Below are 27,218 nucleotides of genomic sequence, written 5' to 3' on the forward strand. Positions count from 1 at the left end.
TGGATGTTCTGGTTTTGCTCCTCGTGTCTTAAACGTTTCACATGAAGCTAAGATCAGAAAACATGAATCATTCAGCGAAGAAAGCTCCAACCTGGCCCTGCGTGGAACGTAATGAGACCCTTTGTGAAGCAGCTGCTGACTCTGACCTGGAAAATAAAGCAGAACCCGCCTGACAACACGAAGCAGGCACAAAGATCTCTGAGCTCGCTTCCTGATTTAAAGAAATTCAAAGGTTCTCCACAGTGAAGCTGCTGAGGGAGGAACAAGCAGTTATCAGGATTAAGGCGGAAAAACGTCTTCAGGCTCAGGTTGTCTTAAATACATTTTTACCTCTACTTTAGAAAATGCTTTTTAATTTATTCAAGTTATCTTTGATACCAGACTGATGATCTGAAACTTGTAACTGAGACAAAAAGACAGAAATTGATCTGTAGGGGAGTGAATACTTTTCACCAGCACCATATTTATCATTTAGCCATTATGTGGAGCAGAAACATGAATTTAAACTTCTGCTCTCAGAGAAAAATGTTTAACTAGTGGCTGGAAAGCTTGTCATGGTTAATCTCGTTAACAGTCATGGCAACGGCATCGTTAAGCTCAGCTGGTTCTGATTGGATGCCAGCTGTTAGCCATCATCTAATTGGTCGGGAGGTGGAGTGTGGGCGGAGTTTCTCTGCTTCCACTGCCGTCACTGATGGAGTGTGTCTCCTCCTCCTGAGAGGAAGCCGGTTGGTCAGCACCTGTAGAGACACAACCGTGGGCCGTGATTGGCTGCCTGTCTGACCTGAACCAGGGAGAGAACCCAGGTGTGGTTCCTACAGGTGAGGAACATTAACTGGACCAACAGGTGTGACTGCGGTGATGATGAGGTCACTGACCAGGCGCAGGCGCTGAGCGTACAGCAGCTCTGGCTCCTCAGGCTTCCTGGTTGGCACGGCAACGCTCCATCGCTGCAGCTCAGCCACCATCTCTGCAGGACTGAAGAGGAGCGCCGGGTCGGCGCCGCAGCGGTTGATCAGCCCCACCAGGTGCTCTTTGTAGTGACTCCTGCTGGACAGACAGCAGCTCACCTGAACAGGTACACAGACGCTAAAGTCAACTCCTGCTGGACGACCGGGTTCTTACTGGCAGTATCCTCTGAACTCGGGCGGCGCCGGCCGTCCACACGGCTCCTCCTCCTCGGTCATGTGACCGCCGTCCCTCAGCTCCAGCACAGGACACACCTCTGGGAGACCAAGTTACCTGTGAGACAGCGGGACGCTCCACGTTCTACCAGGAGACAGGAAACCACCTCACCTGAGTGACTGCACTGAGCCCAGCTGCTGCTGGAGGGAACCGAGCAGGAAGGAGACGTTCTGTGGTGCTGAGAGAGAGCAGAACGTCAGCGGGGGGTAGAACGTCAGAGAGCAGAACATCAGAGAGCAGAACGTCAGCGAGCAGAACGTCAGAGAGCAGAACGTCAGCGGGCAGAACGTCAGCGGGTAGAACGTCAGAGAGCAGAACGTCAGCGGGCAGAACGTCAGAGAGCAGAACGTCAGCGGGCAGAACGTCAGCGGGGGGCAGAACGTCAGAGAGCAGAACGTCAGCGGGGGGCAGAACGTCAGAGAGCAGAACGTCAGCGGGCAGAACGTCAGCGGGCAGAACGTCAGCGGGTAGAACGTCAGAGAGCAGAACGTCAGAGAGCAGAACGTCAGCGGGCAGAACGTCAGCAGGCAGAACGTCAGAGAGCAGAACGTCAGCGGGGGTTAGAACGTCAGCGGGCAGAACGTCAGAGAGCAGAACGTCAGCGCCCAGCATCAGCGCCCAGCATCAGGGGCGGGTTACCTGCAGCAGCCGCAGCAGCCGGCTCACGCTCCAGTCTCTCAGGTGGTAGAGGCAGTCCCTGGGATGGTGCGCATGAAGACCTTTGGAGCCACACTGAGCAGAGAAGCTGCAGGCCTGAGGAGACAGGAAGAAGGTCTCAGGCTGAGAGCAGGTCTGAGCAGAAGCTGCAGGAGACGGACTCACCGGGCCCAGAGCGAAGCGCTGACTGCAGCCGCCACAGAACTGGTGGTGGCACTGAGTGCAGGTGAAATGGAGACATCCTCCTTTGGACAGGCTGAAGACGAACTGACAGCTGGGACACTCTGAGGACAAACCAGACTGCAACTTAACTGCTGCTCCCTGCAGCTCCCTGCAGCTTAACTGCTGCTCCCTGCAGCTTTACTGCTGCTCCCTGCAGCTTTACTGCAGCTTTACTGTTGCTCCCTGCAGCTTCCTGCAGCTTCCTGCAGCTTTACTGCCACTCCCCGCAGCTTTACTGCTGCTTTACTGCTGCTTCCTGCAGCTTTACTGCTGCTTTCTGCAGCTTTACTGCTGCTTTACTGCCACTCCCTGCAGCTTTACTGCCGCTCCCCGCAGCTTTACTGCTGCTTTACTGCTGCTTCCTGCAGCTTTACTGCTGCTCCCTGCAGCTTTACTACTGCTCCCTGCAGCTTTACTGCAGCTTTACTACTGCTCCCTGCAGCTTTACTGCTGCTCCCTGCAGCTTTACTGCCACTCCCTGCAGCTTTACTGCCGCTTCCTGCAGCTTTACTGCTGCTTTCTGCAGCTTTACTGCAGCTTTACTGCTGCTTCCTGCTGCTTCCTGCTGCTCCCTGCAGCTTTAATGCTGCTTCCTGCTGCTTCCTGCAGCTTTACTGCTGCTTCCTGCTGCTTTACTGCTGCTCCCTGCAGCTTTACTGCAGCTTTACTGCCGCTCCCCGCAGCTTTACTGCTGCTCCCTGCAGCTTTACTGCAGCTTTACTGCCGCTTCCCGCAGCTTTACTGCCGCTTCCCGCAGCTTTACTGCCACTCCCTGCAGCTTTACTGCCGCTTCCTGCAGCTTTACTACTGCTTCCTGCAGCTTTACTGCTGCTTCCTGCAGCTTTACTGCCGCTCCCTGCAGCTTTACTGCTGCTTCCTGCAGCTTTACTGCTGCTTTCTGCAGCTTTACTGCTGCTTCCTGCTGCTCCCTGCTGCTTTACTGCTGCTTCCTGCAGCTTTACTGCTGCTCCCTGCTGCTTTACTGCTGCTTCCTGCAGCTTTACTGCTGCTTTCTGCAGCTTTACTGCTGCTTCCTGCTGCTCCCTGCAGCTTTACTGCTGCTTCCTGCAGCTTTACTGCTGCTTTCTGCAGCTTTACTGCAGCTTTACTGCCGCTCCCTGCTGCTTTACTGCTGCTTCCTGCAGCTTTACTGCTGCTTCCTGCAGCTTTACTGCTGCTCCCTGCAGCTTTACTGCTGCTCCCTGCTGCTTCCTGCTGCTCCCTGCAGCTTTAATGCTGCTTCCTGCTGCTTTACTGCTGCTTCCTGCAGCTTTACTGCTGCTCCCTGCAGCTTCCTGCAGCTTTACTGCTGCTTTACTGCTGCTCCCTGCAGCTTCCTGCAGCTTTACTGCTGCTCCCTGCAGCTTTACTGCTGCTCCCTGCAGCTTCCTGCAGCTTTACTGCTGCTTTACTGCTGCTCCCTGCAGCTTCCTGCAGCTTTACTGCTGCTCCCTGCAGCTTTACTGCCGCTCCCCGCTGCTTTACTGCCGCTTCCTGCAGCTTTACTGCTGCTCCCCGCTGCTTTACTGCCGCTTCCTGCAGCTTTACTGCTGCTCCCTGCAGCTTTACTGCTGCTTCCTGCTGCTCCCTGCAGCTTTACTGCTGCTTCCTGCAGCTTTACTGCTGCTTCCTGCAGCTTCCTGCAGCTTTACTGCTGCTTCCTGCAGCTTCTCTCCCACAGTCTGACCAGAGCTGCTAGCTTAGCCTGAAGGCTCCTGCTGACGAGGCTGAGCTCCAGAGATTCAGACTCTGGGGAGAGCGACCGCCTCGTCCTAGTGAAGACGAGTGGTTGACCCCGTTGCTAGGGCCGGTTGACCCCGTTGCTAGGAGTGACACTGTGTTTAAGAGCTCGGATTGGTTGATAGGACCAAAAAACAACTCAAATTTACTCCTAGTGGTAAATTCCTCCACTTGGCAGACTTTGTGGCAGTCAGTGCGACCAAGCGGGGGGGGGGGGGGGGGGGGGGGGGGACGGGGGACGGGAATGTTTAGCTAGCTTAGCACCTTTCCTAGCAGACTCCACATGTCGGGGGGGACCGGGGGACTGTGATGCTGCAGAGAGGTTTATAGTGTGACACAAGTACAAGGTCGTAGAAACTGGGTTTTCTACGTTCCTGAACGCACATTTATTGCTGCCTATATATATAGGCATATATATATATATATATATATGCCTATATATATATATATATATATATATATATATATATATATATATATATATATATATATATATATGCATCCGTCCGTCCGTTGTCTTCCGCTTATCCGGGGTCGGGTCGTGGGGGTAGCAGCTTCAGTAGGGAGGCCCAGACGTTCCTCTCCCCAGCCACTTGGGCCAGCTCCTCAGGAGGAACCCCAAGGCGTTCCCAGCAGAGAGACATAGTCCCTCCAGCGTGTCCTGGGTCTTCCCCTGGGTCTCCTCCCGGTGGGACGTGCCCGGAACACCTCTCCAGGGAGGCGTCCAGGAGGCATCCTAACCAGATGTCCGAGCCACCTCAACTGGCTCCTCTGGACGTGGAGGAGCAGCGGCTCTACTCTGAGTCCTCCCCGGATGACTGAGCTCCTCACCCTATCTCTAAGGGAGAGCCCAGACACACTACGGAGAAAACTCATTTCAGCCGCTTGGATCCGGGATCTCGTTCTTTCAATAATGACCCAAAGCTGGTGACCATAGATGAGGGTAGGAACGTAGATCGACCGGTAAATCGAGAGCTTCGCCTTTTGGCTCAGCTCTCTCTTCACCACAACGGATCGGTACAGCGCCCGCTTCACAGCAGACGCTGCACCAATCCGCCTGTCCATCTCCCGCTCCATCTTCCCCTCATTCGTGAACAAGACCCCAAGATACTTGAACTCCTCCACTAGGGGGCAGCACATCCTCCCCAACCCGGAGAAGGCACTCTACCCTTTTCCGGTTCAAGACCATGGTCTCGGATTTGGAGGCACTGATTTTCATCCCGGCCGCTTCGCACTCGGCTGCGAACCACTCCAGTGAGAGCTGTAGATCACGCCCTGATGAAGCCGGATGGTTGACCAGAATCGCTTCGAAGCCGTAGGGAAGTCTTTCTCCATGGCCTCTCCGAACTCTTCCCACGGCCGAGTTTTTGCCTCAGCGACCAGCCGAGCCGCCTGCCGCTTCGACTGCCGGTACACATCAGCTGCTTCCGGAGTCCCACAGGCCAAAAAAGCCCGATAGGACTTCTTCTTCAGCTTGACGGCTTCCCTCACCGCTGATGTCCACCAGCGGGTTCGAGGGTTGCCGCCACGACATGCACCGACAACCTTGTGGCCACAGCTCCGACTAGCCGCCTCAGCAATAGAGGCGCGGAACATGGTCCATTCAGACTCAATGTCCCCCGCCTCCCTCGGGACGTGTTTAAAGTTCTCCCGGAGGTGGGAGTTAAAGCTCCGCCTCACAGGGGACTCTACCAGACGTTCCCAGCAAACCCTCACAGTACGTTTGGGCCTGCCCGGTCGGACCGGCTTCCTCCCCCGCCATCGGAGCCAACTCACCACCAGGTAGTGGTCGGTGGAGAGCTCCGCTCCTCTCTTCACCCGAGTGTCCAAGACATACGGCCGCAGGTCAGATGAAACGACAACAAAGTCGATCATTGAACTGCGGCCTAGGGTGTCCTGGTGCCAAGAGCACATATGGACACCCTTATGCTTGAACATGGTGTTTGTGATGGACAATCCATGACGAGCACAGAAGTCCAACAACAAAACACCACTCGAGTTCAGATCAGGTGGGCCATTCCTCCCAACCACGCCCCTCCAGGTCCCACTGTCATTGCCCACGTGAGCGTTGAAGTCCCCCAGCAAAACGAGGGAGTCCCCAGGAGGGGCACTCTCCAGTACCCCTTCCAAGGACTCCAAAAAGGGTGGGTAATCTGAACTGCTGTTTGGTGCATAAGCGCAAACAACAGTCAGAACCCGTCCCCCCACACGGATGCGGAGGGAGGCCACCCTCTCGTTCACCGGGGTGAACCCCAACATACGGGCACAGAGATGGGGGGCAACAAGTATGCCAACCCCAGCTCGGCGCCTCTCACCATGGGCAACTCCAGAGTGGAAGAATGTCCAGCCCCTCTCAAGGAGACTGGTTCCGGAGCCAGAGCGGTGCGTCGAGGTGAGTCCGACTATCTCTAGTCGGAACCTCTCAACCTCGCGCACAAGCTCAGGCTCCTTCCCCACCAGAGAGGTGACATTCCACGTCCCAAGAGCCAGCTTCTTAAGCCGAGGATCGGAACGCCAAGGTCCCCGCCCTCTACTGCTACCCATTACACAATGCACCCGACCCCTTTGGCCCCTCTGACAGGTGGCGAGCCCATCGGAAGGGGGACCCATGTCGCCTCTTCGGGCTGAGCCCGGCCGGGCTCCATGGGCAAAAGCCCGGCCACCAGACGCTCGCCAATGTGCCCCACCTCCAGGCCTGGCTCCAGAGTGGGGCCCCGGTGACCCGGACGCGGGTCACCGGGGCACTTTGTGCACTTTGTGCAGCCCAAATATATATATATATATATATATATATATATATATATATATATATATATATATATATATATATTTGAGTACGCACAGACTACGCCTTGAGTAAACCTCTGCAGAGGACAGTACGCCCGAGAATGTGGGGCCTTGGTTTAGACATTACAGTCAGGCAGTCTGTAGACAGCTCAGGGGTCCTCAGGTAGTGACACAGTTTACCGTAATGCTCCTAATATCCACTGAGCGCAGCGGCACATTTTAACAGATTTATGGACACATTGTAGCACATAAATCAGTCAGTAAGAACAACTTTAATCAATAAGGTGCAGCAGGTTTTATAACGAGCCCCAACACCACACGACTGTATTAAATACGCCCAGGGCGGCGGTTGGCTGACCTTCCTTTGTCCTCTTAAAGAGCCAACATCCATTTTCTAACACGTCTGTCCCTATGCGGGGGGGGGGGGGGGGTGAGGACACCCTGGACAGGTCGCCAGTCCATCGCAGGGTTTACAGACCCAGCAGTTAATGATAAATAACAAAACCCAAAAAAGCCCCTCTGTGTTTGGTAATACTGCCCTGAAAGTTGCTCAAGGGTACGATGGAGTTGCTGGTTTCATTTTGCAGCAGGACTTGGTACCGGCCCACAGTGCCAAAGGTACCAAGACCGTGTTGTTTGGACTACAGGAGTCTCCCAGATTTCACTTTTTTACAATATTCAGATTTTGTGAGGTTTTCCCTCTCTGTAGCCAGAACCAGCAGAACCTCCAGAACTAGAGGCTGAAACCCTCTGTGAGACAGACGAGTTTCTGAAAGGAGCAACGATGGACCTTCACGCTGATGTTCTGCCTGAACCAGAACTGTTTGGTTCTGTAAGGCGCCCTGACACCTGTTCTGTTGTCCACTAGGTCCAGATCAGACTCCTTCCTGAGCTACGCAGGTGTTTGTACCGATGATGTTGTGGAGCAAGGTGGAGCGATGGTTCTGCTGCTGGTTCTGCTGCTGGTTCTGCTGCTGCAGCACCTTGAACTCCTCACAAGAGAGTCCCTGATGGAGAGTGGACCACTGCAGAGCAGACGGAGCCGGTCAGGTTCTGGGCCGAGGTCAGCCAGGCTGACGGCAGGTGTGTGACTGTGCGTGCCTTACAGGTGATCTGCACCGGGAGCAGGTGCTCTTCCTGCAGCTAGGACAGTCCATCCTCAGCTGGAGCGATTCATGGAGCATCCCAAAGGAACACTGAAACACAAACATGGGGTTACAGTTCCAGCACAGAACCAGAACCAGAACCAGAACCAGAACCAGTCCGGCCTTTCTAGTGTCTCCTAAAACTCCTCAAAGGAAAGGAAAAGTGTGCGGGGCCGAGGTCGCCCATGGGCCGGGCTCTACCAGGTCCCCGTCCATCACAGAGACAACAGGGACACTTTAGAGACAAATTCACCCAACAGTCATGTTGCTGCACTGTGGGAGGCCGGGATTCAAACCCAGGACCTTCTAGCTGCAGGGCAACAGTTCTCCACCCACCTGGTGATTGTCTGACCCGTGGAAAGATGAAACTCTGACACCCTGGAGACGCCAGGCTGGTGGCTGTGAAGAGTGGCTACATGTAGGCAGCAGTGACCAGGTGTTCCTGGGCCTGGCTCTTCACCTCACAGGTGTGGCGTTCAGGTGCGGCTGACGCTGCGTTCAGGTGCGGCTGACGCTGCGTTCACCTCACAGGTGTGGCGTTCAAGTGCGTCTGACGCTGCGTTCACCTCACAGGTGTGGCGTTCAGGTGCGGCTGACACGCTGCGTTCACCTCACAGGTGTGGCGTTCAGGTGCGTCTGACACGCTGCGTTCACCTGACAGGTGTGGCGTTCAGGTGCGTCTGACACGCTGCGTTCACCTCACAGGTGTGGCGTTCAGGTGCGTCTGACGCTGCGTTCACCTCACAGCAGCAGAATCTGTAGCGCCTTTCTAAAGAGGAGCCGGCGTTTTCTATCAGCCGTGCTAGCTGACTGGACCAGCAGCTGCTGACGTCATCACGCTGTTGTGCTCACGCTGCGTTCAGGTGCGTTCAGGTGCGTCTGACGCTGCGTTCAGGTGCGTCTGACGCTGCGTTCAGGTGCGTCATCACGCTGTTGTGCTGACGCTGCGTTCAGGTGCGGCTGACGCTGCGTTCAGGTGCGGCTGACGCTGCGTTCAGGTGCGTCTGACGCTGCGTTCAGGTGCGTCTGACGCTGCGTTCAGGTGCGGCTGACGCTGCGTTCAGGTGTGTCTGACGCTGCGTTCAGGTGCGTCTGACGCTGCGTTCAGGTGCGTTCAGGTGCGTCTGAGCTAGCAGCATGTTCAGCATAAATGCAGACCGTTGTGGTTTCTTACGTGAGCACACCAGCAGAAATTGGGCATCTCCTGCAGGGCTGCGTTCAGGTGCGTCTGACGCTGCGTTCAGGTGCGTCTGACGCTGCGTTCAGGTGCGTCTGAGCTAGCAGCATGTTTAGCATAAATGCAGACCGTTGTGGTTTCTTACGTGAGCACACCAGCAGAAATTGGGCATCTCCTGCAGGGCTGCGTTCAGGTGCGTCTGACGCTGCGTTCAGGTGCGTTCAGGTGCGGCTGACGCTGCGTTCAGGTGCGTTCAGGTGCGTCTGAGCTAACAGCATGTTCAGCATAAATGCAGACCGTTGTGGTTTCTTACGTGAGCACACCAGCAGAAATTGGGCATCTCCTGCAGGGCTCGGTCTCGGAGTTTCCTCTGGAAGAGTTCGTGGAGGTCAGGAGGCAGGAAGTGACGGATCTGGAAACACGGGAGCCATCAGGTTACAGCCCAGGTGAGACGCCCCGTCTCCCAGCTTAGTTTCCCACCTGTGTGTCCAGCAGGTTAAAGTAGTCCATGGACTCCTCCAGCGCCCCCCGGCCTCTGATCTCTGGTTGGCCGCATTGTGGACAGGTGAGCCGGTCCACACTGCGCTCTTTGATGGCGACGGAGAAAAAGGAGGTGAAGCAGGTCCGACACAGGAAGCAGGAACAGTGAGTCATGGTGATGATCTGCAGGGAACAGAAGCAGAGAAGAAGAACTAGCAGGAAGTACGGAGGTGTGTGAGCCCTGATTGGCTCGCTGAGACTCTTACCTTGCTGAAGGACACCTGGTCATGACAGATGGGACAGGTGTGTGTCAGGAACTTTAGCGCTGATGGGAAGTCTGGGTTATGCTGGACCGCTTCTATGACATCATCTGTGTTGAAGCTCCGCCCTTTCATGGAGATCAGAGCCAAGAAGACAGCGGCCTGGTCTGGAGAAAGCCGGGCCGACACCTGGGGAACAAGCACCGACACACCTGAGATCATTGGTGACACCTGCAGTGAATCACAGGCGTTTGGTCCTAGTTCAGACAGGTGGAGCCTGCTCTCAGGTGCTGGGCTATCATCCTGCAGCACCTGCTGAACCAGTCAGAACCTAAAACTGATCCGGTCCCAGTAGTCTGGGTGGAGATGCCTTCAGGAATCAGAGCCGTGTTCACAATCCTCAGGTGACCTCCTGTCTGACACTTTACCTGATCCTCTACAGGTGCCGTTTGGTGAGCACCACCTGTAGATGCACCTGGGGGGGGGGGGGGGGTCAGCGGGTCGGGGGGGGGTCAGGGGGTCAGCGGGTCAGACGGTGGGGGGGTCAGCGGGTCAGACGGTGGGGGGGGGGGGTCAGCAGGTCAGACGGTGGGGGGGGGGATCAGCGGGTCAGGTGTACGGAGTCATATTTGCTGACGGTTGGGACGTTAGAACCAGAAAAGGTCTCTGCTGGGTTCTAAAGCCTAACGAGGTTCTGACCTGTCTGAGGTCGGGTTGGGTCACCAATCCTAACGCTGGACTTTGAGCTCCAGAACCACGTTGTGGCGGTTCTGACTGCTCGTCTCCATCCAGTCTCAGAGATGCCATCATTCTGCTGAGCGGCTCAGAGAGGGGTCCACCTGCAGGGCGGAACAACACCTGGTCACCCATTAACAGCCAGGTAGGACCAGAGCCAATCAGACGACACCAACCATCATCGCTCTGACATAAGTCGTCTTTTTAAGGGGCGGCCATTTATAGAGCGATGCTGATCGGAGAACCTCTGGGAACGTGTACAGCGGGACTCAGACGGAGAACCTGCTCCATCTCACCTGAGGAGGAGGAGCTGAGGAACGGGTTGGTGTTGCAGGAGGAAGGAGAAGCGCTGAAGTCGATCCCTATCAGCTCCTCTGTGTACGACCGCCTCACGCTGCCCTGCTCCCATTGGCCAGCTGTAAAACAAGGGGAGGAGCTCAGTGTGGAGACAGCTTCAGCCTCTATGTGCACGTGCACAAATGTCACGATCTGATTAAATTGTATTGTATTGTATTAAAAAACTAAAATAATTAGATTGTACCGTTTATATGGACACACGATGAATTAATGTGATCATTTAATTAATTATTCATGATGAGCGTTTCTATTCACCTGGCTTTAGTCAGAACAGAACCGCTCTGACAGGCACAGTTATCACATTCCTCTAAAAACACAGAAGAAGAACTTCCATCTTTGCGGAACAACAAAAACAGTAAACAAAGCAGTTTTCTATAAGTTTGTTAGTCCTCCAAGCGCCCAGGCTGGACTTACGATGTTTTAATCGTTACTGAGTCAGCAACAATTTAAAGCTCGTTAGTGTTAAACAGAAAGGTTGCATCAGGAGCCCTGACAGAAATACGTCACGTTTACATAGAAAGTACTCCTGGGTCAATGTGAGCTTCTGAGCTTTCTGTGTCTCTGCTCTGTCTTCTCTAACATAGAAAGTACTCCTGGGTCAATGTGAGCTTCTGTGCTTCCTGTGTCTCTGCTCTGTCTTCTCTACCATAGAAAGTACTCCTGGGTCAATGTGAGCTTCTGTGCTTTCTGTGTCTCTGCTCTGTCTTCTCTAACATAGAAAGTACTCCTGGGTCAATGTGAGCTTCTGAGCTTTCTGTGTCTCTGCTCTGTCTTCTCTAACATAGAAAGTACTCCTGGGTCAATGTGAGCTTCTGAGCTTTCTGTGTCTCTGCTCTGTCTTCTCTAACATAGAAAGTACTCCTGGGTCAATGTGAGCTTCTGTGCTTTCTGTGTCTCTGCTCTGTCTTCTCTAACATAGAAAGTACTCCTGGGTCAATGTGAGCTTCTGAGCTTTCTGTGTCTCTGCTCTGTCTTCTCTAACATAGAAAGTACTCCTGGGTCAATGTGAGCTTCTGTGCTTCCTGTGTCTCTGCTCTGTCTTCTCTAACATAGAAAGTACTCCTGGGTCAATGTGAGCTTCTGAGCTTTCTGTGTCTCTGCTCTGTCTTCTCTAACATAGAAAGTACTCCTGGGTCAATGTGAGCTTCTGAGCTTTCTGTGTCTCTGCTCTGTCTTCTCTAACATAGAAAGTACTCCTGGGTCAATGTGAGCTTCTGTGCTTCCTGTGTCTCTGCTCTGTCTTCTCTAACATAGAAAGTACTCCTGGGTCAATGTGAGTTTCTGTGCTTTCTGTGTCTCTGCTCTGTCTTCTCTAACATAGAAAGTACTCCTGGGTCAATGTGAGCTTCTGTGCTTTCTGTGTCTCTGCTCTGTCTTCTCTAACATAGAAAGTACTCCTGGGTCAATGTGAGCTTCTGTGCTTTCTGTGTCTCTGCTCTGTCTTCTCTAACATAGAAAGTACCCCTGGGTCAATGTGAGCTTCTGTGCTTTCTGTGTCTCTGCTCCGTCTTCTCTACCATAGAAAGTACTCCTGGGTCAATGTGAGCTTCTGAGCTTTCTGTGTCTCTGCTCTGTCTTCTCTAAGCCCCAGTGGGTGGAGGCAGATGAGCGTTCACACTGAGCCTGGTTCTGGTTCTGGTTCTGGAGGTTCTCCTCCCTGTTAAAGGGGAGTTTTCCTCTCCACTGTCGCTTCATGCATGCTCAGTATGAGGGATTGCTGCAAAGCCATCAACAATGCAGACGACTGTCCACTGTGGCTCTACGCTCTTTCAGGAGGAGTGAATGCTGCTTGGAGAGACTTGATGCAACCTGCTGGGTTTCCTTAGAGAGGAAACTTTCTCACCAACCTGGAGGATCTGATGGAAGCTGACTTTGGAAAGAGACTTGATGATGATGTGTTTCATGCGCTATATAAATGAAATTTAATTAAATTGAACTAAAAACATTCTGAGGACATTTGCATGGTGCCTGCCACTTTGTGCTTAGCTGCTGGACCAGAACCAAATAGAGACGCTGGGTTAAAGGTGGAGAGTTACAGGAACCTCCATCCCGGAGATAAAACCTTTTAAGATATTTTACCTTTGAGTGGAGCCGGGTGAGAGGCGTCCTGGGGGGCAGACTGGCTCTGCAGGGGGGGGGAGGAGCTGCCAACAGAACCACATCATTAGCAAAAGCTAAATCCATTTCATTTATGAAGAACGCTGAAAAACAATGAGTTTACCCTAAAGACTGCTCAGCAATGAACCCGACCGACCCAACACAGTTAACAATGAGACAGAACTAAAAACAATAAAATCAGAATAAAACGTAAAAGAAAACAAATCAACTGGCTCTGGGTCAGAACCTTCTGAACATCGGGGGATTTTAACAGACTTGGAACCAGCAGGAGAAGAAGCCGGGCTCATATTTAATAGAAACTGGGTCCTGAAGCCTCGACCGGAAAGGTCCGATCTCCTCGGAGCTTCAGCTTCTGGTTCCGCCCCCAGAAGTGGGTCGACTGATCTAAGGGCCCGTAGAAGCCGGTCGGAGAGGTCCGGAGAGGCGAGAACATCAGCACTGGTTTTAAAATGACTGACAGCCAGTGGAGAGAAGAGAGGACAGGACAGAGGTTCTGGGGAGGACTGGGGGTGGGGGCTAGCACTTGTGCTCTGCCCGGGTTATGGAGGGCAGGGGGGACTTTAGCTGACACTTTCTACATGTCGTATTAATTAATCCTGTTATTATCTCCAGCTGTCACTTTCTACATGTCGTATTAATTAATCCTGTTATTATCTCCAGCTGTCACTTTCTACATGTCGTATTAATTAATCCTGTTATTATCTCCAGCTGACACTTTCTACATGTCGTATTAATTAATCCTGTTATTATCTCCAGCTGACACTTTCTACATGTCGTATTAATTAATCCTGTTATTATCTTCAGCTGTCACTTTCTACATGTCGTATTAATTAATCCTGTTATTATCTTCAGCTGTCACTTTCTACATGTCGTATTAATTAATCCTGTTATTATCTCCAGCTGTCACTTTCTACATGTCGTATTAATTAATCCTGTTATTACCTTCAGCTGTCACTTTCTACATGTCGTATTAATATCTCTCTGCAGGTGTAGAAGCAGACTCAGAGGATGTTATATCACTCTCTCCTCTTTCACCCTTTCAGCTTTTTGTCTGTTTCTCTCCTTTTTTCCTCTTCTACCTGTTACTGTGTCCATTGAACATAAAATAGTCCCAGAATAAAATCTAATAAGGGTTATGCATTTATAAATTTCCTCGGGGTCGTCTCTCCTCTTTCCTTGGGGGAGGTTGCAGATATCCTGCAACCTCCCCCAATAAGGACGTTTTATCATTCTCTCCCTTTTATCTCTTCTTTCTTTCACCTCTTCTCTTTCTTTTTTTCTCCTCTTGTTCTTCCTTTACTCTCCCATTGTAGTGTCCATATAATTTGAAATTCTCCCTGCAGGAATCACAATAAAGCTATTTACATGCATAAATCAAGTGGAGCATTATGGCGAAAGCTGTTTGCTCCACTTGTGAAAGTAAAATCTGTCGAGCTCTATCTGGCATTAAGACGATCCTTATTGCCACATTGCTAGACAGGACACTGGGGGGGGGGGGGGAAACACTATTCCACATATGGTCCAGGCACAAAGTACCATCTTATGGGTGGAAAAAGAGAAAAATGGAAATCCTGTTGCTGCACGGTCCAGCGTCCGTCGACCTCAGCCAGGATCTGGCATGGAGACTGGCAAAGTTCACTGACTGCAAAAAACACCAATTCTATGGGAGCTCCTCCTCTCCTTCTCTGGAGATGTTTGAGCTGAAGGAAGTGATTCTCTGGAGATGTTTGAGCTGAAGGAAGTGATTCTCTGGAGATGTTTGAGCTGAAGGAAGTGATTCTCTGGAGATGTTTGAGCTGAAGGAAGTGATTCTCTGGAGATGTTTGAGCTAAAGGAAGTGATTCTCTGGAGATGTTTGAGCTAAAGGAAGTGATTCTCTGGAGATGTTTGAGCTGAAGGAAGTGATTCTCTGGAGATGTTTGAGCTGAAGGAAGTGATTCTCTGGAGATGTTTGAGCTGAAGGAAGTGATTCTCTGGAGATGTTTGAGCTGAAGGAAGTGATTCTCTGGAGATGTTTGAGCTGAAGGAAGTGATTATCTGGAGATGTTTGAGCTGAAGGAAGTGATTATCTGGAGATGTTTGAGCTAAAGGAAGTGATTCTCTGGAGATGTTTGAGCTAAAGGAAGTGATTCTCTGGAGATGTTTGAGCTAAAGGAAGTGATTCTCTGGAGAAGTTTGAGCTGAAGGAAGTGATTCTCTGGAGATGTTTGAGGTGAAGGAAGTGATTCTTTGGAGATGTTTGAGCTGAAGGAAGTGATTCTTTGGAGATGTTTGAGCTAAAGGAAGTGATTCTCTGGAGAAGTTTGAGCTGAAGGAAGTGATTCTCTGGAGATGTTTGAGCTGAAGGAAGTGATTCTTTGGAGATGTTTGAGCTGAAGGAAGTGATTCTTTGGAGATGTTTGAGCTGAAGGAAGTGATTCTCTGGAGATGTTTGAGCTGAAGGAAGTGATTCTCTGGAGATGTTTGAGCTAAAGGAAGTGATTCTCTGGAGATGTTTGAGCTAAAGGAAGTGATTCTCTGGAGAAGTTTGAGCTGAAGGAAGTGATTCTCTGGAGATGTTTGAGCTGAAGGAAGTGATTCTCTGGAGATGTTTGAGCTAAAGGAAGTGATTCTCTGGAGATGTTTGAGCTAAAGGAAGTGATTCTCTGGAGATGTTTGAGCTGAAGGAAGTGATTCTCTGGAGATGTTTGAGCTGAAGGAAGTGATTCTCTGGAGATGTTTGAGCTGAAGGAAGTGATTCTCTGGAGATGTTTGAGCTGAAGGAAGTGATTCTCTGGAGATGTTTGAGCTGAAGGAAGTGATTATCTGGAGATGTTTGAGCTGAAGGAAGTGATTATCTGGAGATGTTTGAGCTAAAGGAAGTGATTCTCTGGAGATGTTTGAGCTAAAGGAAGTGATTCTCTGGAGATGTTTGAGCTGAAGGAAGTGATTCTCTGGAGATGTTTGAGCTAAAGGAAGTGATTCTCTGGAGATGTTTGAGCTGAAGGAAGTGATTCTTTGGAGATGTTTGAGCTGAAGGAAGTGATTCTTTGGAGATGTTTGAGCTGAAGGAAGTGATTCTCTGGAGATGTTTGAGCTGAAGGAAGTGATTCTCTGGAGATGTTTGAGCTAAAGGAAGTGATTCTCTGGAGATGTTTGAGCTAAAGGAAGTGATTCTCTGGAGAAGTTTGAGCTGAAGGAAGTGATTCTCTGGAGATGTTTGAGCTGAAGGAAGTGATTCTCTGGAGATGTTTGAGCTAAAGGAAGTGATTCTCTGGAGATGTTTGAGCTAAAGGAAGTGATTCTCTGGAGAAGTTTGAGCTGAAGGAAGTGATTCTCTGGAGATGTTTGAGCTGAAGGAAGTGACTCCTTGGACCATTGCTCGTTACACACTGAGCTGAGGTCAGGAGGACCTGATCTGTGCTCCACATGGACACAGAACCAATCAGAACCAGATCTGGACCTGGAGATTACATCCCAAGCACTCAACGGGAACTCACCTGACCTCCTCAGACACCTGAACGCCCACAGGGGGCGGAGCTTGTTCCACACACCTGGCATAGAGGGGTGTGTCCTTCTGGAAGGCCACCCTCATCTCTGACAGCAACAGAGACAGGTTGGACACGCCCTGGGAGGAAGTGACATCACACAGCTGTTAGCTTTAAGAAGAATGTGTCGGGCAGAGCGTGGTCAGGGAACCTTACAGGAGTCCAGTTCTTGAGCCCGTCCAGACTGACGGTACCAGAGGAATCCACGCAGGGACAGGACGGATTGATGAGCATGGTCACAGAGGGACAGACGAGGCAGCGGGGACGGGACACCGGGTGGGTCTCATGTAGCCAGATGCACACTGGGATATTATACTGACTTCCTGTGGAGACACAAGAACCAGGCTGAGCAGGTGAGACGGGCCCAGGCGGTCCAGACCATCAGACTTCTGGCAGAACCAAGATGGAGAACATTCTGACCTTGGTAGAGAACAGGAACCGTTCCAGACAGATTGACCAGCTTCCTCTTCTCGTTGTTTGGAAAACCTGTAAAACAGAAGAACGTCAGTTCTGTTGATTCCTGGTCCACCTGCATCAGAACCAAAACCACGGCCAGGTGAACAGGTGAGCATTACCGTGACAATGAACAGGTGAGTCTTACTGTGAAAGTGCGTCCTGATAGAGAAGCTGATGATTACCCCCCCCCCCACACACACACACACACACAAACACCCTTAATAATTAAACTGCCACCAATGATCATCCGTCTGTTTAAATCTCTGGACTCCTCAGTCTATAAATTTCTTTGGAAAGACAACCCCCCCCCCCCCATGAGCTTAAAGACGCTACAGAAAACTAAAGAGAGAGGGGGACTAGATCTGCCTAACTTCCATAATTACTACATGTGGTATTAATTAATCCTGTTATTATCTTCAGCTTTCACTTTCTACATGTCGTATTAATTAATCCTGTTATTATCTTCAGCTTTCACTTTCTACATGTCATATTAATTAATCCAGTTATTATCTTCAGCTGTCACTTTCTACATGTCATATTAATTAATCCTGTTATTATCTTCAGCTGTCACTTTCTACATGTCGTATTAATTAATCCAGTTATTATCTTCAGCTGTCACTTTCTACATGTCGTAATAATTAATCCTGTTATTACCTTCAGCTGTCACTTTCTACATGTGGTATTAATTAATCCTGTTATTATCTCCAGCTGTCACTTTCTACATGTGGTATTAATTAATCCTGTTATTATCTTCAGCTGTCACTTTCTACATGTCGTATTAATTAATCCTGTTATTATCTTCAGCTGTCACTTTCTACATGTCGTATTAATTAATCCTGTTATTATCTTCAGCTGTCACTTTCTACATGTCGTATTAATTAATCCTGTTATTATCTTCAGCTGTCACTTTCTACATGTCGTATTAATTAATCCTGTTATTATCTTCAGCTGTCACTTTCTACATGTTGTATTAATTAATCCTGTTATTATCTTCAGCTGTCACTTTCTACATGTTGTATTAATTAATCCAGTTATTATCTTCAGCTGTCACTTTCTACATGTCGTAATAATTAATCCTGTTATTACCTTCAGCTGTCACTTTCTACATGTGGTATTAATTAATCCTGTTATTATCTCCAGCTGTCACTTTCGACATGTGGTATTAATTAATCCTGTTATTATCTTCAGCTGTCACTTTCTAGATGTGGTATTAATTAATCCTGTTATTATCTTCAGCTGTCACTTTCTAGATGTGGTATTAATTAATCCTGTTATTATCTTCAGCTGTCACTTTCTACATGTCGTATTAATTAATCCTGTTATTATCTTCAGCTGTCACTTTCTACATGTTGTATTAATTAATCCTGTTATTATCTCCAGCTGTCACTTTCTACATGTGGTATTAATTAATCCTGTTATTATCTTCAGCTGTCACTTTCTACATGTGGTATTAATTAATCCTGTTATTATCTTCAGCTGTCACTTTCTAGATGTGGTATTAATTAATCCTGTTATTATCTTCAGCTGTCACTTTCTACATGTGGTATTAATTAATCCTGTTATTATCTTCAGCTGTCACTTTCTACATGTCGTATTAATTAATCCTGTTATTATCTTCAGCTGTCACTTTCTACATGTTGTATTAATTAATCCTGTTATTATCTTCAGCTGTCACTTTCTACATGTTGTATTAATTAATCCTGTTATTATCTCCAGCTGTCACTTTCTACATGTGGTATTAATTAATCCTGTTATTACCTTCAGCTGTCACTTTCTAATTGTCATATTAATTAATCCTGTTATCTTCAGCTGTCACTTTCTACATGACTTATTAATTAATCCTGTTATTATCTTCAGCTGTCACTTTCTACATGTCGTAATAATTAATCCTGTTATTATCTTCAGCTGTCACTTTCTACATGTCATATTAATTAATCCTGTTATCTTCAGCTGTCACTTTCTACATGTTGTATTAATTAATCCTGTTATTATCTTCAGCTGTCACTTTCTACATGTTGTATTAATTAATCCTGTTTTTATCTCCAGCTGTCACTTTCTACATGTGGTATTGATTAATCCTGTTATTATCTTCAGCTGTCACTTTCTACATGTTGTATTAATTAATCCTGTTCTTATCTTCAGCTGTCACTTTCTAGATGTCGTATTAATTAATCCTGTTATTATCTCCAGCTGTCACTTTCTACATGTGGTATTAATTAATCCTGTTATTATCTCCAGCTGTCACTTTCTACATGTTGTATTAATTATTCCCGTTATTATCTTCAGCTGTCACTTTCTACATGTGGTATTAATTAATCCTGTTATTACCTTCAGCTGTCACTTTCTACATGTCATATTAATTAATCCTGTTATTATCTTCAGCTGTCACTTTCTACATGTCATTAATTAATCCTGTTATTATCTTCAGCTGTCACTTTCTACATGTTGTATTAATTAATCCTGTTATTATCTTCAGCTGTCACTTTCTACATGTGGTATTAATTAATCCTGTTATTATCTTCAGCTGTCACTTTCTACATGTCGTATTAATTAATCCTGTTATTATCTTCAGCTGTCACTTTCTACATGTTGTATTAATTAATCCTGTTATTATCTCCAGCTGTCACTTTCTACATGTGGTATTAATTAATCCTGTTATTATCTTCAGCTGTCACTTTCTACATGTGGTATTAATTAATCCTGTTATTATCTTCAGCTGTCACTTTCTAGATGTGGTATTAATTAATCCTGTTATTATCTTCAGCTGTCACTTTCTACATGTGGTATTAATTAATCCTGTTATTATCTTCAGCTGTCACTTTCTACATGTCGTATTAATTAATCCTGTTATTATCTTCAGCTGTCACTTTCTACATGTTGTATTAATTAATCCTGTTATTATCTTCAGCTGTCACTTTCTACATGTTGTATTAATTAATCCTGTTATTATCTCCAGCTGTCACTTTCTACATGTGGTATTAATTAATCCTGTTATTACCTTCAGCTGTCACTTTCTAATTGTCATATTAATTAATCCTGTTATCTTCAGCTGTCACTTTCTACATGACTTATTAATTAATCCTGTTATTATCTTCAGCTGTCACTTTCTACATGTCGTAATAATTAATCCTGTTATTATCTTCAGCTGTCACTTTCTACATGTCATATTAATTAATCCTGTTATCTTCAGCTGTCACTTTCTACATGTTGTATTAATTAATCCTGTTATTATCTTCAGCTGTCACTTTCTACATGTTGTATTAATTAATCCTGTTTTTATCTCCAGCTGTCACTTTCTACATGTGGTATTGATTAATCCTGTTATTATCTTCAGCTGTCACTTTCTACATGTTGTATTAATTAATCCTGTTCTTATCTTCAGCTGTCACTTTCTAGATGTCGTATTAATTAATCCTGTTATTATCTCCAGCTGTCACTTTCTACATGTGGTATTAATTAATCCTGTTATTATCTCCAGCTGTCACTTTCTACATGTTGTATTAATTATTCCCGTTATTATCTTCAGCTGTCACTTTCTACATGTGGTATTAATTAATCCTGTTATTACCTTCAGCTGTCACTTTCTACATGTCATATTAATTAATCCTGTTATTATCTTCAGCTGTCACTTTCTACATGTCATTAATTAATCCTGTTATTATCTTCAGCTGTCACTTTCTACATGTGGTATTAATTAATCCTGTTATCTTCAGCTGTCAATTTCTACATGTTGTATTAATTAATCCAGTTATTATCTTCAGCTGTCACTTTCTACATGTCGTAATAATTAATCCTGTTATTATCTTCAGCTGTCACTTTCTACATGTCATATTAATTAATCCTGTTATCTTCAGCTGTCACTTTCTACATGTGGTATTAATTAATCCTGTTATTATCTTCAGCTGTCACTTTCTACATGTGGTATTAATTAATCCTGTTATTATCTTCAGCTGTCACTTTCTAGATGTCGTATTAATTAATCCTGTTATTATCTCCAGCTGTCACTTTCTACATGTTGTATTAATTAATCCCGTTATTATCTTCAGCTGTCACTTTCTACATGTGGTATTAATTAATCCTGTTATTATCTTCAGCTGTCACTTTCTACATGTCGTATTAATTAATCCAGTTATTATCTTCAGCTGTCACTTTCTACATGTGGTATTAATTAATCCTGTTATCTTCAGCTGTCACTTTCTACATTTGGTATTAATTAATCCTGTTATTATCTTCAGCTGTCACTTTCTACATGTGGTATTAATTAATCCTGTTATTATCTTCAGCTGTCACTTTCTACATGTGGTATTAATTAATCCTGTTATTATCTTCAGCTGTCACTTTCTACATGTGGTATTAATTAATCCTGTTATTATCTCCAGCTGTCACTTTCTACATGTGGTATTAATTAATCCTGTTATTATCTTCAGCTGTCACTTTCTACATGTCGTATTAATTAATCCTGTTATTACCTTCAGCTGTCACTTTCTACATGTCATATTAATTAATCCTGTTATCTTCAGATGTCACTTTCTACATGTCATTAATTAATCCTGTTATTATCTTCAGCTGTCACTTTCTACATGTGGTATTAATTAATCCTGTTATTATCTTCAGCTGTCACTTTCTACATGTCGTATTAATTAATCCAGTTATTATCTTCAGCTGTCACTTTCTACATGTCGTATTAATTAATCCTGTTATTATCTTCAGCTGTCACTTTCTACATGTCGTAATAATTAATCCTGTTATTACCTTCAGCTGTCACTTTCTACATGTCGTATTAATTAATCCTGTTATTATCTTCAGCTGTCACTTTCTACATGTCGTATTAATTAATCCTGTTATTATCTTCAGCTGTCACTTTCTACATGTCGTATTAATTAATCCAGTTATTATCTTCAGCTGTCACTTTCTACATGTCGTCTTAATTAATCCTGGTATTACCTTCAGCTGTCACTTTCTACATGTCATATTAATTAATCCTGTTATTATCTTCAGCTGTCACTTTCTACATGTCGTAATAATTAATCCTGTTATTATCTCCAGCTGTCACTTTCTACATGTCATATTAATTAATCCTGTTATTATCTTCAGCTGTCACTTTCTACATGTCGTAATAATTAATCCTGTTATTACCTTCAGCTGTCACTTTCTACATGTCGTATTAATTAATCCTGTTATTATCTTCAGCTGTCACTTTCTACATGTGGTATTAATTAATCCTGTTATCTTCAGCTGTCACTTTCTACATGTCATATTAATTAATCCTGTTATTATCTTCAGCTGTCACTTTCTACATGTCATATTAATTAATCCTGTTATTATCTTCAGCTGTCACTTTCTACATGTGGTATTAATTAATCCTGTTATCTTCAGCTGTCACTTTCTACATGTCATATTAATTAATCCTGTTATTATCTTCAGCTGTCACTTTCTACATGTCATATTAATTAATCCTGTTATTATCTCCAGCTGTCACTTTCTACATGTCATATTAATTAATCCTGTTATTATCTTCAGCTGTCACTTTCTACATGTCGTAATAATTAATCCTGTTATTACCTTCAGCTGTCACTTTCTACATGTCGTATTAATTAATCCTGTTATTACCTTCAGCTGTCACTTTCTACATGTCGTATTAATTAATCCTGTTATTATCTTCAGCTGTCACTTTCTACATGTCGTATTAATTAATCCTGTTATTATCTTCAGCTGTCACTTTCTACATGTCGTATTAATTAATCCTGTTATTATCTTCAGCTGTCACTTTCTACATGTCGTAATAATTAATCCTGTTATTACCTTCAGCTGTCACTTTCTACATGTCGTATTAATTAATCCTGTTATTATCTTCAGCTGTCACTTTCTACATGTCGTATTAATTAATCCTGTTATTATCTTCAGCTGTCACTTTCTACATGTCGTATTAATTAATCCAGTTATTATCTTCAGCTGTCACTTTCTAGATGTGGTATTAATTAATCCTGTTATTACCTTCAGCTGTCACTTTCTACATGTCATATTAATTAATCCTGTTATCTTCAGATGTCACTTTCTACATGTCATTAATTAATCCTGTTATTATCTTCAGCTGTCACTTTCTACATGTGGTATTAATTAATCCTGTTATTATCTTCAGCTGTCACTTTCTACATGTCGTATTAATTAATCCAGTTATTATCTTCAGCTGTCACTTTCTACATGTCGTATTAATTAATCCTGTTATTACCTTCAGCTGTCACTTTCTACATGTTGTATTAATTAATCCTGTTATTACCTTCAGCTGTCACTTTCTACATGTCGTATTAATTAATCCTGTTATTACCTTCTGCTGTCACTTTCTACATGTCGTATTAATTAATCCTGTTATTACCTTCAGCTGTCACTTTCTACATGTCGTATTAATTAATCCTGTTATTACCTTCAGCTGTCACTTTCTACATGTCGTATTAATTAATCCTGTTATTATCTTCAGCTGTCACTTTCTACATGTCGTATTAATTAATCCTGTTATTATCTTCAGCTGTCACTTTCTACATGTCGTATTAATTAATCCAGTTATTATCTTCAGCTGTCACTTTCTACATGTCGTATTAATTAATCCTGTTATTATCTTCAGCTGTCACTTTCTACATGTCGTATTAATTAATCCTGTTATTACCTTCAGCTGTCACTTTCTACATGTGTTATTAATTAATCCTGTATATTCTTCAGTGATGGTATCAAGGTGTTGATTGTTCCTGTAATTCTTTATCAGCTGGTTCTGCTGTTCTTTATATCTCTCTCTGCAGGTGTAGAAGCAGACTCAGAGGATGTTCTATCGCTCTCTCCCTTTCTTCTCCCTTTCACCATTTTGTCTGTTTCTCTCCTTTTTTCCTCTAAAAAAAATCTAATAAACGTTCTTGCACCTACACTCACCGGCCACTTCATTAGGTACACCTGTCCAACCCACAGGATCAAAGAATTTTTATTTAAGATTTTAGATCTCCAGTTAAAGATAACATTTGTCGCTTCTCTCCATATGTTAGCAATAATTGGTTGTTTTGTCAGAGATGGCAAAAGTATTGAACATTTATTTGTGTAGAGATGTCATGTTTTAATACTTTTGTTGGATTTGTAAAGACTCCTTACAGAAAAAAATTAAAAGTAAATTGTTTTATCAAAGTTGCAAATATTGCTAATCTTTGACAATTCAGCCTTTTCTTCAGATGTCATATAGATAGTAAACCTAATTACAATCCTAGGAAAATATTAAATCCACAAGATGAAATAGTATGGAAAAATCCCCTCATTTAATAATTTTAAAGAAACTGACTTAAAAACATATAAGTTACTGTTGAAAAACGTAACTTTCACAATCAGAAACTTGTAAAAAACGAGAATTCTTCAGAAATGTAACTTTATTTCATAAGGAGATCCCTTGTTTACATTTTTTACTTGGTTGTTGCTGTAACACTCCATTTATTATACATATTTGCATGTATGTTTCACACTTTTGTTAAGAAAATAGTATTTGAAAATACTACAAAGGTATAAATTGTTTTATTTTAAACATTCTGTATACATTTATTTTACTTTTCATATTCTACACTGTAGATTGTAATACTGTAACACTTATATTGTCAATGGTGATGTTTTTTTTTATATGTGTTGAAGGTCCTCTTAGTAATGTTATTTGTTTAAAATAAAGTTGGAGGAAAAAAGAAAAGGTTATATCTGGAACAAAGGAGCAGTTTAAAATGAGAACGTTTCATGTTTTGAGGGCGAGAAAAATAAAAATCTGCTTTGAAATCTAAAGGGAGGTCTTGACTTTTAGCAGGAAAATCTCAACCATTTTAAATAAAAGAGGCTGTTCTCTGGCGCCCCCTGCTGGTCGCCCGGTGAACTGCAGCACCGACTCCACTCCGGTTACCGGACTTTTGGAGTTTCTACTCACAGTAGAAGTCCGCACCGAGCCGCAGGTCAGGGAACCGAGCCCGAACCGACTGCAGATCCTTCAGAGTGTCCGTGGGGAACCGGTATCGACACTGACCGAAGGAGGAGGTTCTGTTAGCAGCAGGTCAGAACCAGGAACCGGTTCTGTTTGTTCATTAAAGTTTGTTCTCACCTCCGCCAGAGTCCGGAGCTCCAGCTCTGCTCCAACCAGAGGCATCTTAGAGCAGAACCGAGCCCAGAACCGCCTACATCCCGAACCACAGCCTAACCCGGGCTAACCGGCTAGCAGCGGTCAGATCAGGGACTTCTTCCGCTTCGCCACCTCCAGAATAAAAGAGCCGGAAGGCCCCGACCGACGCCATGTTGGGGAGGGCAGCAGCGTCACCAGGTGGAGAAGGCCGGTCCTCAGAGACATTACAGCAGCGGTGGTGTCCAGATTATACACAGCTGAACCTGAGTGCTTAGTTAGCAGGTTCCTGCAGACCTAGAGACTAGTGAGACAGTAAATCAGGGAGAGACGTAGAACAGGGAGGTGTCTAGAACAGGGAGGGATGTAGAACAGGAAGAGATCTAGAACAGGGAGGGATGTAGAACAGGGAGGTGTCTAGAACAAGAAGAGATCTAGAACATATAGGAACGAAGAACAGGGAGGTGTCCAGAACAGGGAGGGATCTAGAACATAGAGGAACGTAGAACAGGGAGGTGTCTAGAACAGGAAGAGATCTAGAACAGGGAGGTGTCTATATATATTGTTTGTATATATATATATATATATATATATATATATATATATATATATATACACATATATATTGTTTGTATATATATATATATATATATATATATATATATATATATATATATATATATATTTTTTTTTTTTTTATAATAATATAAATACAATATATATTGTTTTTGCTCGTTGATTCTAAGATGCATTATTAATTTTTTGTTGATTTTTTCCCCCCGCATTGCGGTTTGTATTATATCATTTTTAAATGCTGCTATTGGCACCTCTGCACCTCATACTCTTAAAAAGTGTCATGGTCACTAATGAGTGTGTGTTTTTTGTGCCATTTGTAAATGTATTTACACATGAGGTAGGAAGCTACCCTGTTGGATCCGATTGATGATGAAAGGTATTGCAGTGAGTAGTCCATGAAAATAAATATTCATCAAATATAATATATATATATATATATATATATATATATATATATATATATATATATATATATATATATTATATTCATCAAATATAATATATATATATATATATATATATATATATATATGTATATATGTATAGATAGATACATAGATAGATAGATAGATATATATAGATATAGATAGATAGATAGAGATGTGTGTATAATTTATGTGTGTTTATGATATTATTATATAACTGCAAAATATATAACTGAGTATATATCTTATCTACTTTGTTTAAATTGCTTTGGTTCTGAATAAATATGTGTAATCTGACTGAAAGGTCACGATCACTGTGAACATATGATTAAATGAGATCTGAGCTCCTATTCATTCTGACAACAGCTGTCTGATCTGTGGTCTGACCCAAGATGGCCGCCCTGTAGGCACGTCAGCCTAGCGGCCAGCAGCGTCCAATGGAGCGTCTACGTATATATGTCTGTGTCTAGAACAGGGAGGGATCTAAAAGCGGCCCTCTGACTGCAGGTCGTGGTCCAAACATCTTAGGATGACTTTATTTATACATGACCACCCGTGTCGCTCCATGGCGATGTTCTGCAGACGGAACCGGCCCTTTCAGAACTGGAGACTTCCTGAAGGTTGAGAACGTGAGAACATGGGAAGCTGCAGGGGTGGAGAGATGACTCCTGCAGTCAGGAGCAGTTCAGGGAGGCAGGTGGAGCCCTGACAGCGGTCCACATCATCCACAGGGACCCCCGGTTAAAGACCAGTTAAAAAACTGTTAAAAACAGTTAAAAGCAGTTAAAGACCAGATAAAAAACTGTTAAAAGCAGTTAAAAAACAGTTAAAGGCATACTATGCAACATTTTTCAGTTAATTAATATGTTCCATACCGTTTTGGATGATTAAATGAGTCATTTCAGGTTGAACAAAGGTTTTCTCGGCCGCCCTGGTGGTCTGTGGGGGAAATACCGTACTTCCTCTTGCAGGAGCTCTCGCCCGCACACACAGGCTCAGAAGTCTTGTGTGCATCGCGAGAGTCGGTCTTGCTTTACGAGAACTTGCGAGAACTGCTATAAGTAACATTGTAGGGTTTCCCTCACGGTACCGCCTGGCCAACATTCCAAAAAAAAAAAAAAAAACCTAACTCCATATGCGCGCAAAGCTTGTCTCCCCCCGCTCCGCTCATCCGGTAAGCAAATTCCTAGGAGAAACACTGCATTGGAATGGTTTCTCTCTCTCTGTGTGCATGTTTATACTTTCACTG

At 45.1% G+C, this 27,218-nt stretch overlaps 1 protein-coding gene and 1 long non-coding RNA gene across 6 annotated transcripts; one reads left to right on the plus strand and one right to left on the minus strand.

Annotated features, from left to right (window-relative positions):
- On the minus strand, nucleotides 1-25,440 carry si:dkey-181m9.8 (E3 ubiquitin-protein ligase RNF31). 5 transcript variants are annotated; one of them, XM_036133016.1, is made up of 19 exons: nucleotides 24,954-25,439; nucleotides 24,783-24,873; nucleotides 16,811-16,876; nucleotides 16,547-16,713; nucleotides 16,343-16,470; nucleotides 12,825-12,886; nucleotides 10,685-10,804; nucleotides 10,353-10,492; nucleotides 9,660-9,842; nucleotides 9,394-9,576; nucleotides 9,227-9,325; nucleotides 7,698-7,787; nucleotides 7,502-7,616; nucleotides 2,008-2,126; nucleotides 1,825-1,938; nucleotides 1,297-1,363; nucleotides 1,126-1,225; nucleotides 879-1,050; nucleotides 1-740 (listed from the first exon to the last, which is right to left on the minus strand). In XM_036133016.1, the coding sequence occupies exons 1-19, from the start codon at nucleotides 24,996-24,998 to the stop codon at nucleotides 633-635; spliced, it is 2,169 nt and encodes a 722-aa protein (XP_035988909.1). In that variant the 5' UTR covers nucleotides 24,999-25,439; the 3' UTR covers nucleotides 1-632. The 5 variants fall into 5 exon arrangements, 3 of the variants coding, with proteins under 3 accessions (XP_035988909.1, XP_035988907.1, XP_035988908.1); XM_036133014.1 differs by having other exon boundaries at nucleotides 12,825-12,889; nucleotides 24,954-25,438; XM_036133015.1 differs by having other exon boundaries at nucleotides 879-1,047; nucleotides 12,825-12,889; nucleotides 24,954-25,436.
- On the plus strand, nucleotides 7,814-9,197 carry LOC118561124. The gene is made up of 3 exons (XR_004929785.1): nucleotides 7,814-8,203; nucleotides 8,310-8,844; nucleotides 9,107-9,197. It is a non-coding gene; the product is annotated as an uncharacterized LOC118561124 (long non-coding RNA).
- Nucleotides 25,441-27,218: the final 1,778 nt, after the last annotated feature.

This window comes from Fundulus heteroclitus, unplaced genomic scaffold (genome assembly GCF_011125445.2).
Source record: "Fundulus heteroclitus isolate FHET01 unplaced genomic scaffold, MU-UCD_Fhet_4.1 scaffold_56, whole genome shotgun sequence".
NCBI lineage: Eukaryota > Metazoa > Chordata > Actinopteri > Cyprinodontiformes > Fundulidae > Fundulus > Fundulus heteroclitus.

Coding starts and splice junctions, on each gene's coding strand:
- si:dkey-181m9.8 (XM_036133014.1), bottom strand. CDS start 24,998: ATGCCTCTGGTTGGAGCAGAGCTGGAGCTCCGGACTCTGGCGGAG. Junction 9,843..10,352: donor CCCAACCCGACCTCAGACAG/GTCAGAACCTCG, acceptor CTTGTTCCCCAG/GTGTCGGCCCGGCTTTCTCC. Junction 1,939..2,007: donor AGCGCTTCGCTCTGGGCCCG/GTGAGTCCGTCT, acceptor CTGTCTCCTCAG/GCCTGCAGCTTCTCTGCTCA.